Source organism: Homarus americanus, unplaced genomic scaffold, assembly GCF_018991925.1.
Source record: "Homarus americanus isolate GMGI-L3 unplaced genomic scaffold, GMGI_Hamer_2.0 scaffold24523, whole genome shotgun sequence".
NCBI lineage: Eukaryota > Metazoa > Arthropoda > Malacostraca > Decapoda > Nephropidae > Homarus > Homarus americanus.
In genome coordinates, this window is record NW_024744357.1 from 1,506,206 (window position 1) to 1,518,713 (window position 12,508).

A 12,508-nucleotide genomic window follows, 5' to 3' on the forward strand; every position below is an offset into this window, starting at 1 on the left:
ATTAAGCCCGCAACAGTTTCCCAATACATTGACACTTTACGGGACAAATTAACTGAAGTCCGAACCATTGCTCAGTCAAACTTAACATAAGAACATAAGAAAGTGGGATACTGCAGGAGGCCGACTGGCCCATACAGGGCAGATCCCTTTCACACCCATCCCAGCACTTCCATGTGCCTATCCAACTTCGTCATGAAGCTCCCTAGCGTCCCCGATCCTACTATAGCACTCGGTAGCCTATTCCACATATCCATAACTCTATTACCAAACCAGTGCTTGCCTATATCCTTTCTGAATCGGAATTTATCTAATTTAAGGCCATTTGTTCTAGTTATTTCGTTATTACTGAGCTTCAGAACATCTTCCATTTTACCCTTGTTAATCCCACTTACCCACTTGTACACCTCTATCATATCTCCCCTAACTCTACGCCTCTCTAATGAATGTAAGCCTAAGCTTAAAAAAAGGCCAAGAAAAAATGGTGAAGTCCCAACCTAAATTAGTTGAAAGATCATTTTCTCCAGGTGACAAAGTGTTACTCTTTCTACCCATTCCAGGCTCTCCCCTTAAAAGCAAGTTTACTGGTCCCAATATAGTTGCTAATAAACTATCTCCCCTCAACTATATAGTCCATACTCCTGATCGCAGGAAAGATTCACAACTTGTTCATATTAATCTCATGAAACTTTACCATTCCAGGCAGTCAGAGGAAGAAATCCCAGAGGCTATAAGCATACCTGTATTGCATACGGTTTTGTCAGGGCCGGAGCCGGAGACAGATGACATGGATCTATTGGATAATTTAGACTTCCCTCTACCTAAAGAAAACCCTGCTAACAGTCACATACTCAACAACTTGGATGAGTATTTTTCTGTTCTGAATCCATCTCAAGCAAAAGATCTCACTAAGTTATTATCAACATTTCCTAAAGTCACGTCGGACCTCCCAGGGTTTTGCAATATACTTAAACATGATATTAAGCTAATCTCAGATGATGTGCAACCCATTAGGCAATCAGCATATCGACTAAATCCACAAAAAAGAGAGATTATGAAAAAGGAGGTAGATTTTTTGTTAAAACATAACTTAGCTGAGCCTAGTACCTCCCCCTGGGCTTCACCTTGCCTTCTCATTCCAAAACCCGATAGCACTTTTCGTTTCTGTACCGATTATCGTAAAGTGAACCAGGTCACTGTCTCAGACTCCTACCCTTTACCTTTGATTGAAGATATAATAGACAGCATAGGCTGTGCAAAATTTATAACTGCAGTGGACATGTTGAAAGGATATTATCAAGTGGGACTCACGGATAGGGCAAAAATAATCTCAGCATTTATAACTCCATTTGGTCTTTTTCAATATTTGGTTATGGCGTTTGGCTTTTCTAATGCTCCGGCCACATTCCAGAGGGCAATCAATTACCTGATTCAGGACCTAGATGGGACGTTCGCCTACCTGGATGACCTGGTGGTGGTGTCGGACGGCTGGGACGAACATCTTGTGCGTTTGGAGATACTGTTCGCACGACTGCAAGAGACTGGATTCACCATAAACCTGGCTAAATCTGCTTTTGGCCGGGCCTCAGTGACTTACTTGGGACATATCGTTGGGCATGGTATGGTGAGACCCAAGGACGCAAACGTTAAAGCCATCTTGTCCTTCCCCACTCCAAGGACGAGGAAGGAACTCATGCGCTTCCTGGAGATGTGCGGCTACTACCGTCGGTTCTGCAGTAACTTCTCCAGCGTGGCCGGACCCCTCACAGACCTTACCAGTTCTGTGGTCCCTTACATCTGGAACCAGAGGTGCGACCAGCCTTTCCACCGCCTCAAAGCCTTCCTTGCCTCCAAGCCTGTAGTCCACCCCCCTGACTACACCTTGCCCTTCCATCTGCAAATCGACGCTAGCAGTGTCAGAGTGGGGGCTGTGCTCCTACAACCCGACCCAACCACTAATGTCCTTCACCCTGTGGCATACTACTCCGCCAAGTTGAAAAAACATCAGACCAACTACTCGACCATAGAGAAGGAGGCCCTGGCTCTGGTGTTGGCATTAAAGAAGTTTGAATGTTACCTCCAATCTCGCCCACAAACCACCATAGTCTTCACCGACCATAACCCGCTCACGTTCATCCAAACCAACAAGACCTCCAACCAGCGAATCCTCCGCTGGGCTCTCCTCACCCAGCCCTATAATCTACAAGTCCGGCACATAAAGGGGGTGGACAACCTGATTGCGGACTCCTTATCCCGAGCTCCAGTGGAAATGCAGCAGCTACTCTCCAGACGCACCAGGTGATCACCTCCTTCGCGCCCGCGCTACGGAGGTCTTAGGAGGGAGGGTGTGTTACGAACCACGCCATCAATTGTCATGATCTACCTACCCAGCACTACGAACCACGCCATCTATTGTCCTGATCTACCTACCCAGCACCACGAGCAACGCCATCTAGGGACGAGACACGAGTATGACTCGTCTTAGTTACCACTCCGGGGTTTCCCTTCTCCATATCCTGGTTGTTGCGTCACCTCCTCCAAGTCTTCCTCATCAGCTCCAGATCGAGGAGAGTTCAGTTCACTCTGGGAAGTGACCACACTAGGATCACCTATCCTGGAAACCTACGGCACAGTGACTACCTACCATCTTCTTCAATACTCAGCCTTACTCGTCAGCCATCTCAGCACTGCACTTGAGTATTTTGTAATCTTATATTGCCTCCCACCTCCACTTGCTTCTGTTTGTTGTATGTTGTATAAATATGTATATACTGTTAAGCCAATGTTGCGTATGTTTAGGTTAAGTATGGTTAAGGGTAAATTATAGAAAGCTGAATATTTTGTTAAGGAATTTATGGTACTTTATTATACACAACAAAATCTCGCATCCTTTGTCTACCCTTTTATAGTCCGATTGTCTCTGTTTGTGTTAGGTTTTTTTATTATTGTTGCCTGTTGGGATCTGGGTAGACTTTTAACTATATTCTAAATCCCCAACTCGTAACAGATGTGATTGGTGTAAATAAGTTGAAACAAACCAAATCCACCTCTAATTCAAGAATGGATATATATTATCTTAGGTTAAGTTAAATTAGGTTAGATTAGGTAGGTTTGGTTAGGTAAGGTATATTGAAAGGTCACTGGGTGGTGATCGGTCGCTTAGCGTTTTGTGGGTTGTTATAAAGCATACATCAACATAATGAAGCGCCCACATGGTGTCCTCGGTAAAGGAACGTATATTAAAAAAAAAAAAAAAAAAATGGAAATTCGCCAAAATAAAATTTAGGATAATTGGAATTCCTCCACCTTGTTTTGGATATTCTTGAGGTAAGATACAGGTTTCCTTCTATGGGAAAGTTTCGTAAAGTTGCTGGTACTTAGTGGATAATATCTAACAGTACTACCTTATTTTCATACAAATATTATGTAAATAAGTATAATAATACAACTTGAATTACATTATGAATATCATGTAACTGAGATAGTATCAGTGTGTGTTAATGTACTTTTGTAAAATATTTTGCTGGTTTGCTAACATTTAGTGCAGCCAGTCAGGCACCCATTAAAGCTAGCAGTAGGTGCTTCGTCACATTTAGTGGAATGATACAGCTGGTCGGTGCATTAGTTTAGCGTTAGATATTTAATATGTTGGAAGTGAAAAGATTACCAAGTGTTTGTCAGAAACTGGTAGGCTGGCGTGTTTGTGACAAGACAGCAATAATTATACATTATTAACTGTCACAAATACTGGTGACAAGGCAACAATTATAAGCAGTATGTGTACATCCGGTAATATCAAGGTGGTGGGCAAAATTATGAAATTAGAGTCAACATGTCAATAATTAATTAGATATGAGATGGCGTTGCCGCCAAACAATTTTTGTTAGACAAAAGTAAAGAAATTATCTATGACTCAGATGAAATGTGTTGTGCTCTATCAGTCAACAAATTATGAATTTTTTTGTTAGTAGATCAACAGGAGTATAAGTTTTCTCATTGAAACATTTGCTGGTCTCAGATATTGTTCTGCGTTTCCTTTTACAGATGAAATTATATATGAAAAGGACTTAACAACGCCAAATTAATATTACAGTCATATCTATTTTTGTACTAAAATAGTTTACCCACATTTTGACAGCCACCACATATACTGTAGTTATTCTTCGGTTATGGAAGTGGTGGTCATGTAGGACAATTGGTCAAGATGGACGTGAAAAATAGGGTAACGTGAACACAAAACTGACGTCACCTCCATCATTTTCGGCTCGGAAAGTGTTGTATTACCATTCGATCTTCAACATATCTTTTAGCACTGCAGTGATCTCCAGTATACTAAAATATGGCCCTACATGTTGCAGATATATAGTTTGTCTCACCAAACAAAGTTTTAATATTGTTCATGAAACATTAAAAAAATTTATAATTACTTCCTCTTGTCTAAGGATTTGGAGAAAAAAAATCAATATATATGTTTTTTTTTACATATATTAGTTGGTTATGTTACAATAAATATTATCACTTAAAGAATCCTTAGGCGTAGCGAGGAGCTGGGGTGTAGGAGGACTGGTATGTAGGGAACTGGGCCTCACCCTCGTAGGTCACCTCGGCCACGTAGCCTGAGTTGCCGTTGACAGTGTAGGTGACCCTCTGCAGGCGACCGTCATTGCCGGAGGGGTCATCTTTCACTTGCCAGTTGAAGTTGTACTGAGCAGGAGTCTGCAACAACAATAATGAAAGGTGTATATTTACTGTCTCACTCGAGCCACCACGGCCAGGTTGATCTGTTTTACATGAAGCTTAATACTGTGTTGGTGTCATCCATAAGTGTTTAGAGGGTTTTGACACAGACAGGTGGCGCTACTCACGTCAGGACCTGTGGAGCTATAGTACTCATTTGGGCGATTTTGGGGGCGCGCCACTGTCATCGTTGCAGCACACAACACAAGGACAAACTGCGAAGGTTTATAAGATTATTGTTTTCGTTTATTGATATTTCATGCAGGGGAAGTTCTGACATTTTAGGGTTGTATTCGTATGATATATTTTCAATAGTTTAAGGCTTAAGTATTAACTTTATATTCCACAGATAAACAAGGATTATATATTAATTAATGACGGTGATTCATGACTGTCATGATACCTTAAGAGACATGTTTGTTGTTTTGTGAGGAAGAAGACCCAGAATGATGATCATCGAGGTGTAACACCGTCTTATATACTCCGGGCCTCAGTCAACACATGTGACGTAATAACCTTGACAGAGAAGAGTTACGTTTGATAGTGCCGAGACATTTCATGTAATGTAAATAATTGTTCTAAATTAGCGAGTGCAAAATTGTGCTTGTGATTTTGAATTCCACAGTTATTCAGCAATTTTTATATTAAGAAAAACTTGATGTGGACAGGAAAGCACAAGGCCGAAGTAGTTGAGGAGTCGATGAGAGAGAAAACTGCAGAGGGAAGGTGTTTATCGAGCAGAACAGTGAGACATTTAAGTGTAAACCATACACCTATCACGACTAAAAATTATACATGATGAAATTTTTCCAGTGATGTAACTCGTTCAACTAATTGTGAGTTTATTGATCTTGGAATACTGTATTTAATGTTTTCCAGGACGAGTATTTTTAAGGACACTTTTGCCTCGCTTACAGATGCTCACACCTCCTCATTAACCTTCAGGGTCAGTTTTTATGGTAACTTCTTCCCTTTATATACGTAAGTTCGTACATTCTACCAGAGGTGCAGCGGCCGAGTGAAGGCATTACTCGCTTCCCGTCCTAAGGGTTGCTTGTTGGCTCAAATGGTGCTCTCACAATACTTCCATCTGTAAAGGGATTTTATAATTAGGAAAATGAAGATAGTTGAGCTCATTGTCGGCCAAAATACTTCCTGTTCACCTCGCATACTGTACAGTGAACGATACCCACCGTTGGGCTTGTGAGACTATGCCATGTGTAAGATAATCTGAATTATTCTCACATCAAGTAAAACGTGTTATGGTATTGTGATCCTTCGGCCACCAAGTCTTAAGTAACGTACGAGGAATTAGTTTAATGAATAATACCCACTACGCTCCTAGAGAATGGAAATTTTTTTTTTATTAGATTATCCTCTGAACGAATCAATTATATTCGAAGATAAAGAGTTGAAAACATTCAAGATTGATGTGCTAAGTTGACACATAACAGGCTATTAACCGTACGTCTAGGATGAAAGAGCTTAGTATAGGACGATGAGGCAGAAACACCTGTGACTGAAACGTCCTGACATGGTAATTACATATGATACTCTACATAATAACGGTTTACATCTGAAAGTGTTCTGAAGGTCAGAGATTAAATGGAAAGGTCAGAGGTCATGGGCTGATAGTTCTCGTATTGAAGATACCTTATGACTGGATGGTTGGGTTAGCTCCGGAGGGATAATTATCAGATATGGCCAGTGCTATGTGCGGTCATGGGTATGAGAGTTTGTTGACCAAACTGGAGTGGTCCATGGAAAAATTGGCCAAGGCCAATGAAGAAATTGAGAGGGCCACGTTGGAGAACCTGAAATTAAAAGAAGAGCTGGCAAAGTTAAAAGGGGAGGCTGGACGAGTAAAGCCAGTGTCTGACGAAAACTCAAGGGAGTGGAAAGTTGTGAGTAATAGGAGGACCAAGCTGGTGGTGAAGAAGTACACCAAGGATACGTCAACGACGACAACAACAGCTAAGTGTACCAACTCGTTCAGTCCCTTGATAGACGAATTGGACGTTAGTACAGTCAGGGACAGGGATGACAAGGAAGGTATAAAAACTATAATTGTTGGTGACTCACAGGTAAGGTACATGGACAGGGCCTTTTGTGGTAAAAACAAAAATAGGATGAGGGTGTGTTTGCCAGGAGCTGGGGTGGGGGATATAATTGACAGGATGGACAATATCCTGTCTGGTAATGGGAACAAACCCATTATCTGCCTCAGTGCAGGAGGCAATGATATTGGTCGGTGTAGGAGTGAGGAGCCTCTTGATAAGTTCAAGACAGCTATAGATCGTATTAGGACTAAGGGAGGGATCCCTATCATATGCAGTGTCCTGCCTAGAAGGAGAGTTGGCAGTGAATGGTTGTCAAGGGCGGTTGGTGTCAACGACCGTCTTGACAGATATTGCAAGTCAATATCAGTCCCATTCATTGACAACTGGGACAACTTCTATGGCAGAAGGGACCTTTATGCTTGGGATGGGGTGCACCTGTCTAGGGATGGAGTAGCAACCCTGACTGGGGCTCTAGAGGGGGCAGTTCAAAAGATATCGAAGTCTTTAAACTGCTAGGAGAACATATGAGCACGGGGGTGGAGGAGACTGCAGTGGGAGCGGGTAAACAAAGTGAAAGATTACAGGGAAATAGTGTTAGGAATGATGACAAAACTGAATTAGACAGGGAGTTTAAAACTAAACGCGGTAAGGGGAGGACTCAGAACACGACTAACTTAAATGTATACTACGCAAACAGTAGAAGTATGAGAAACAAAATGGATGATATTAGGGCCTTGGTATGTACCGAAAAAATCGATATAATTGCATTCACTGAAACATGGATCAACCTAGACACACGTGAGTTATTAGTCGAATACCAAATTGCGGGTTACAAACTGATCCATACCGATAGGCAGACCAGGAAAGGAGGCGGAGTAGCAATCTATGTTAGGGATAATCTGAAGTGTGAAATAAATAAGGAAATAAAAACTGAGCGGAATACAGAAACAATTTGGATAGAATTAATCGACGGTAGAGAAAAATTAATCACAGGAGTAATATATAGACCTCCCAATCTTGATAGAGTCAAAGAGCGACTTATCTGGGATGAAATGCGCAGGGCTTCCATACACAACAAAGTCTGTATAGTAGGCGACTTTAACCTTGGCCAAATAGATTGGACTGACCTTACAGGTAACTCAGAATCAGAGGATTTTCTCGAGACTATCCAGGACTGTTTTCTAAGTCAACATATAACTGAACCCACACGGGGTAATAATATACTCGATTTAGTTCTGTCAAACAGAGCAAACCTCATTAGCAGGGTCGAGGTAGGGAACGAATTTGCAAACAGCTATCACAAAGAAATTAGATTCCAGTTAGACTTTCAGGGCAGACGTAAGGAAAATTCCACTAAAGTACCAGATTTCAGAAGGGCGAACTTTGACAGTTTAAAGAGGCAGCTGAGAGAGGGGGTGTCGCGCTTGGCCGTGAACCTGTCAGATGACACCGACCTGATAACGAGATCTGAAATTGCCGAGTTCCACGACAATTTAAATAGTGAGTTACTTAATGCACAAAGGCAGAACATACCATACAAAAAACTCAGATCAGACAACAATGACCCTAAATGGATTAATAATTATTTAAGGAACATCATTGGCCAAAGGAAGGCTATAGGTAGAATGATAAATCGTGGCGAAATTCACCTCCGGGACTATTATAGGGTATTGGCGAGTAGGGTTAAAACCGAGATAAGGAAAGCAAAGAGGAATAATGAGGTAAGGATAGCAAGGGAGGCGAAGACAAACCCCAAAGGATTCTACCAAATGTATCAAACTAAAACACAAGAAATGATTGGACCAATACGGTCAGACACCGGCGAGCTCACTGATAACGACAGAGAAATGAGCAATAATTTGAATAAATATTTTTCAACAGTTTTCACCACCGAAAATTTAAACATGATACCCGAGGCACCGACTCTATTCAGAGATAGTGAAGAAAATAAATTAAGTGAGATAGTAGTGACTAGTAACGATGTTAGTAAGCAAATAGACAAACTAAAGCCTAATAAGTCACCTGGTCCCGATGAGATATTTGCCAGAGTATTAAAGGAATGTAAGGAAGAGCTTAGTATGCCCTTAGCAAAGTTGTTTAACATGTCCTTAAAAACAGGTGTAGTACCAGAATCCTGGAGGATAGCGAATGTAATACCGATTTTCAAGAAGAGGGATAGATCACTATCCTCTAACTACCGCCCAATCAGTCTAACATCAATAGTAGGCAAATTACTGGAAGCAATCATCTCAAACTCTATTCTAAATCACCTGGAGAAGCACAGATTGATCAATGATTCCCAGCATGGCTTCACAAGCGGACGCTCTTGCCTAACTAATCTATTAACATTCTTTTCATCAGTTTTCGAATCGGTGGACGAGGGGCACAATTATGATGTGGTATATCTCGACTTTAGCAAAAGCTTCGACAGAGTCCCCCACGAAATACTAATTAGAAAGGTAGAAGCACATGGCATCAAAGGTGACATCCTTAAGTGGATTAGGGCGTGGTTACAGGACAGGAAACAGCGAGTGAGCATTAACGGCACTAAGTCCCATTGGAGCAACGTCACAAGTGGTGTTCCCCAAGGCTCAGTACTTGGACCATTATTATTTATTATATACATAAACGACATAGATATCGGCATAGACAGCAACATAAGTAAATTTGCTGATGACACTAAATTAGGACGTGTTATTAAATCTGACGAGGACTCGGCAAAACTACAGGAAGATCTAAACAAATTTTTCGAATGGTCTGAAAAATGGCAGATGAAATTCAACGTCGACAAATGTAAAGTACTCAGTATAGGAGATGTAAACAGGGAAACCAGATAACAGATGAACAACGATGCCTTAGAGAAATCTGACTGCGAGAGAGATTTAGGAGTAATGATAAGTAGGAACCTTAAACCAAGTAAACAATGTGTTTTTGCTCGTAACAAGGCTAATAAAGTACTTGGGTTCATACAAAGGAGTGTTAGTTACAAGACTAGCGAGGTCATCCTAAAACTGTATCTTGCTCTTGTGAGACCACACCTGGACTACGCAGTTCAGTTCTGGTCACCGTATTACAGAATGGATATAGAATCCTTGGAAAGAATTCAGAGAAGAATGACAGGACTAATCCCGGTCATTTGGAACCTTGAATATATAGACAGGCTAAAGCATCTTAATTTGCACTCCCTCGAGAGACGTAGAGCGAGGGGCGACCTGATAGAGGTGTATAAGTGGAAGGCAGGGCTAAACAAAGGGGACATTACAAAGGTACTCAAACTATCCAACCAGGAGCGAACTCGTAACAATGGTTTTAAATTAGATAAATTTAGATTTTGGCGTGAAATCGGTAAACACTGGTTTGGAAACAGAGTAGTGGATGAATGGAACAAGTTACCAAATATCATCATTAACTCAAATACGCTGAATAGCTTCAAACATAGCTTGGATGCTTATATGAGCAATAGGGGTTGGGTGTAAACGGGACTGCCCAGTATGGGCCAATAGGCCCGCTGCAGTTTCCTCCATTCTTATGTTCTTATGTTCTTACTCATAATGATCACTTTTACACCTCTCTGTGGAGAGTGCAGGCATGTGCGCGCCCTACCTGGAGTACATACTCGACCCGGGGTACACGTACTTTTAAGATCATAAGAACATAAGATTGGAGGAAACTGCAGCGGGCCTATTGGCCCATACTGGGCAGTCCCGTTTACACCCAACCCCTATTGCTCATATAAGCATCCAACCTATGTTTGAAGCAATTCAGCGTATTCGAGTTAATGATGATATTTGGTAACTTGTTCCATTCATCCACTACTCTGTTCCCAAACCAGTGTTTACCTATTTCACGCCTAAATCTAAATTTGTCTAATTTAAAACCATTGTTACGAGTTCGCTCCTGGTTGGATAATTTGAGTACCTTTGTAATGTCCCCTTTTTTAGCCCTGCCTTCCACTTATACACCTCTATCAGGTCGCCCTCGCTCCACGTCTCTGGGAGTGCAGTAAAGTGCTAACCTGTCTCTGCTCAAGGGTTCCCTAATGCGGGATTAGTCTTGTCATTCTCCTCTGAATTCTTTCCAAGGATTCTATCATCTGTATCTTGGTGACCAGGCCAGACTCGTAATGTCCAGGTGTGGTCTCACTAGAGCAAGATACAGTTTTAGGATGACCTCGCTAGTCTTGTAACTAACACTCCTTTGTATGAACCCAAGTACTTTATTAGCCTTGTTGCGAGCAAAAACACATTGTTTACTTGGTTTAAGGTTCCTACTTATCATTACTCCTAAATCTCTCTCGCAGTCGGATTTCTCTATGGCATCGTTGTTCATCTGGTATCTGGTTTCCCTGTTTACATCTCCTATACTGAGTACTTACATTTTAGCCGACATTGAATTTCATCTGCCATTTTTCAGACCATTCGAAAAATTTGTTTAGACCTTCATAATAGTTTTGCCGAGGTCACTCGTCAGATTTAATAACACGTCCTATTTTAGTGTCATCAGCAAATTTACTTATGTTGCTGTCTGTACCACGTCTCTATGTCGTTTATGTATATAATAAACAATAATGGTCCAATGCCCCAGGCCTTGGGGAACTCCACTTGACGTTGCTCCAATAGGACTTAGTGCCGTTAATGCTCCTCGCTGTTTCCTGTCCTGTAACCACGCCCTAATCCATTTAAGGATGTCACCTTTGATGCCATGAGCTTCTACCTTTCTAATTAGTGTTTCGTGGGGGACTCTGTCGAAGGCTTTGCTAAAGTCGAGATATACCACATCATAATTGTGCCCCTCGTCCACCGATTCGAAAACTGATGAAAAGAATGTTAATAGATTAGTTAGGCAAAAACGTCCGCTTGTGAAGCCATGCTGGGAATCATTGATCAATAGGTGCTTCTCCAGGTGATTTCGAATAGAGTTTGAAATGATTGCTTCCAGTAATTTGCCTACTATTGATGTTAGACTGATTGGGCGGTAGTTAGAGGATAGTGATCTATCCCCTTTCTTGAAAATCGGTATTACATTCGCTATCCTCCAGGATTCTGGTACTACACCTGTTTTTAAGGACATGTTAAACAACTTTGCTAAGGGCATACTAAGCTCTTCCTTACATTCCTTTAATACTCTGGCAAATATCTCATCAGGACCAGGTGACTTATTAGGCTTTAGTTTGTCTATTTGCTTACTAACATCGTTACTAGTCACTACTATCTCACTTAATTTGTTTTCTTCACTATCTCTGAATAGAGTCGGTGCCTCGGGTATCATGTTTAGATTTTCGGTGGTGAAAACTGTTGAAAAATATTTATTCAAATTATTGCTCATTTCTCCGTCGTTATCAGTGAGCTCGCCGAAGTCTGACCGCATTGGTCCAATCTTTTCTCGTGTTTTAGTTTGATACATTTGGTAGAATCCTTTGGGGTTTGTCTTCGCCTCCCTTGCTATCCTTACCTCATTATTCCTCTTTGCTTTCCTTATCTCGGTTTTAACCCTACTCGCTAATACCCTATAATAGTCCCGGAGGTGAATTTCGCCACGATTTATCCTTCTACCTATAGCCTTCCTTTGGCCAATGATGTTCTTTAAATAATTATTTATCCATTTAGGGTCATTGTTGTCTGATCTGAGTTTTTTGTATGGTATGTTCTGCCTTTGTGCGTTAAGTAACTCACTATTTAAATTATCGTGGAACTCGGCAATCTCAGATCTCGTTA

At 41.3% G+C, this 12,508-nt stretch overlaps 1 protein-coding gene across 3 annotated transcripts in view; it reads right to left on the reverse strand.

Annotated features, from left to right (window-relative positions):
- LOC121877861 (pro-resilin-like) overlaps positions 1–12,508 on the reverse strand; it is a 39,340-nt gene that overhangs the window by 5,815 nt on the left and 21,017 nt on the right. Inside the window, exons 1-3 of one of the 3 annotated variants that reach the window (XM_042383770.1) lie at positions 5,138–5,170; positions 4,863–4,949; positions 4,465–4,713 (exon numbers count right to left, since the gene is read on the reverse strand). In XM_042383770.1, coding sequence (XP_042239704.1) covers positions 4,528–4,713; positions 4,863–4,949; positions 5,138–5,149 — 285 coding nt within the window. In that variant the 5' untranslated portion in view covers positions 5,150–5,170 and the 3' untranslated portion in view covers positions 4,465–4,527. Of the gene's footprint in view, positions 1–4,464; positions 4,714–4,862; positions 4,950–5,137; positions 5,171–12,508 lie in introns of those variants that run through there. The other 2 variants (XM_042383769.1, XM_042383767.1) reach the window with 2 other exon arrangements.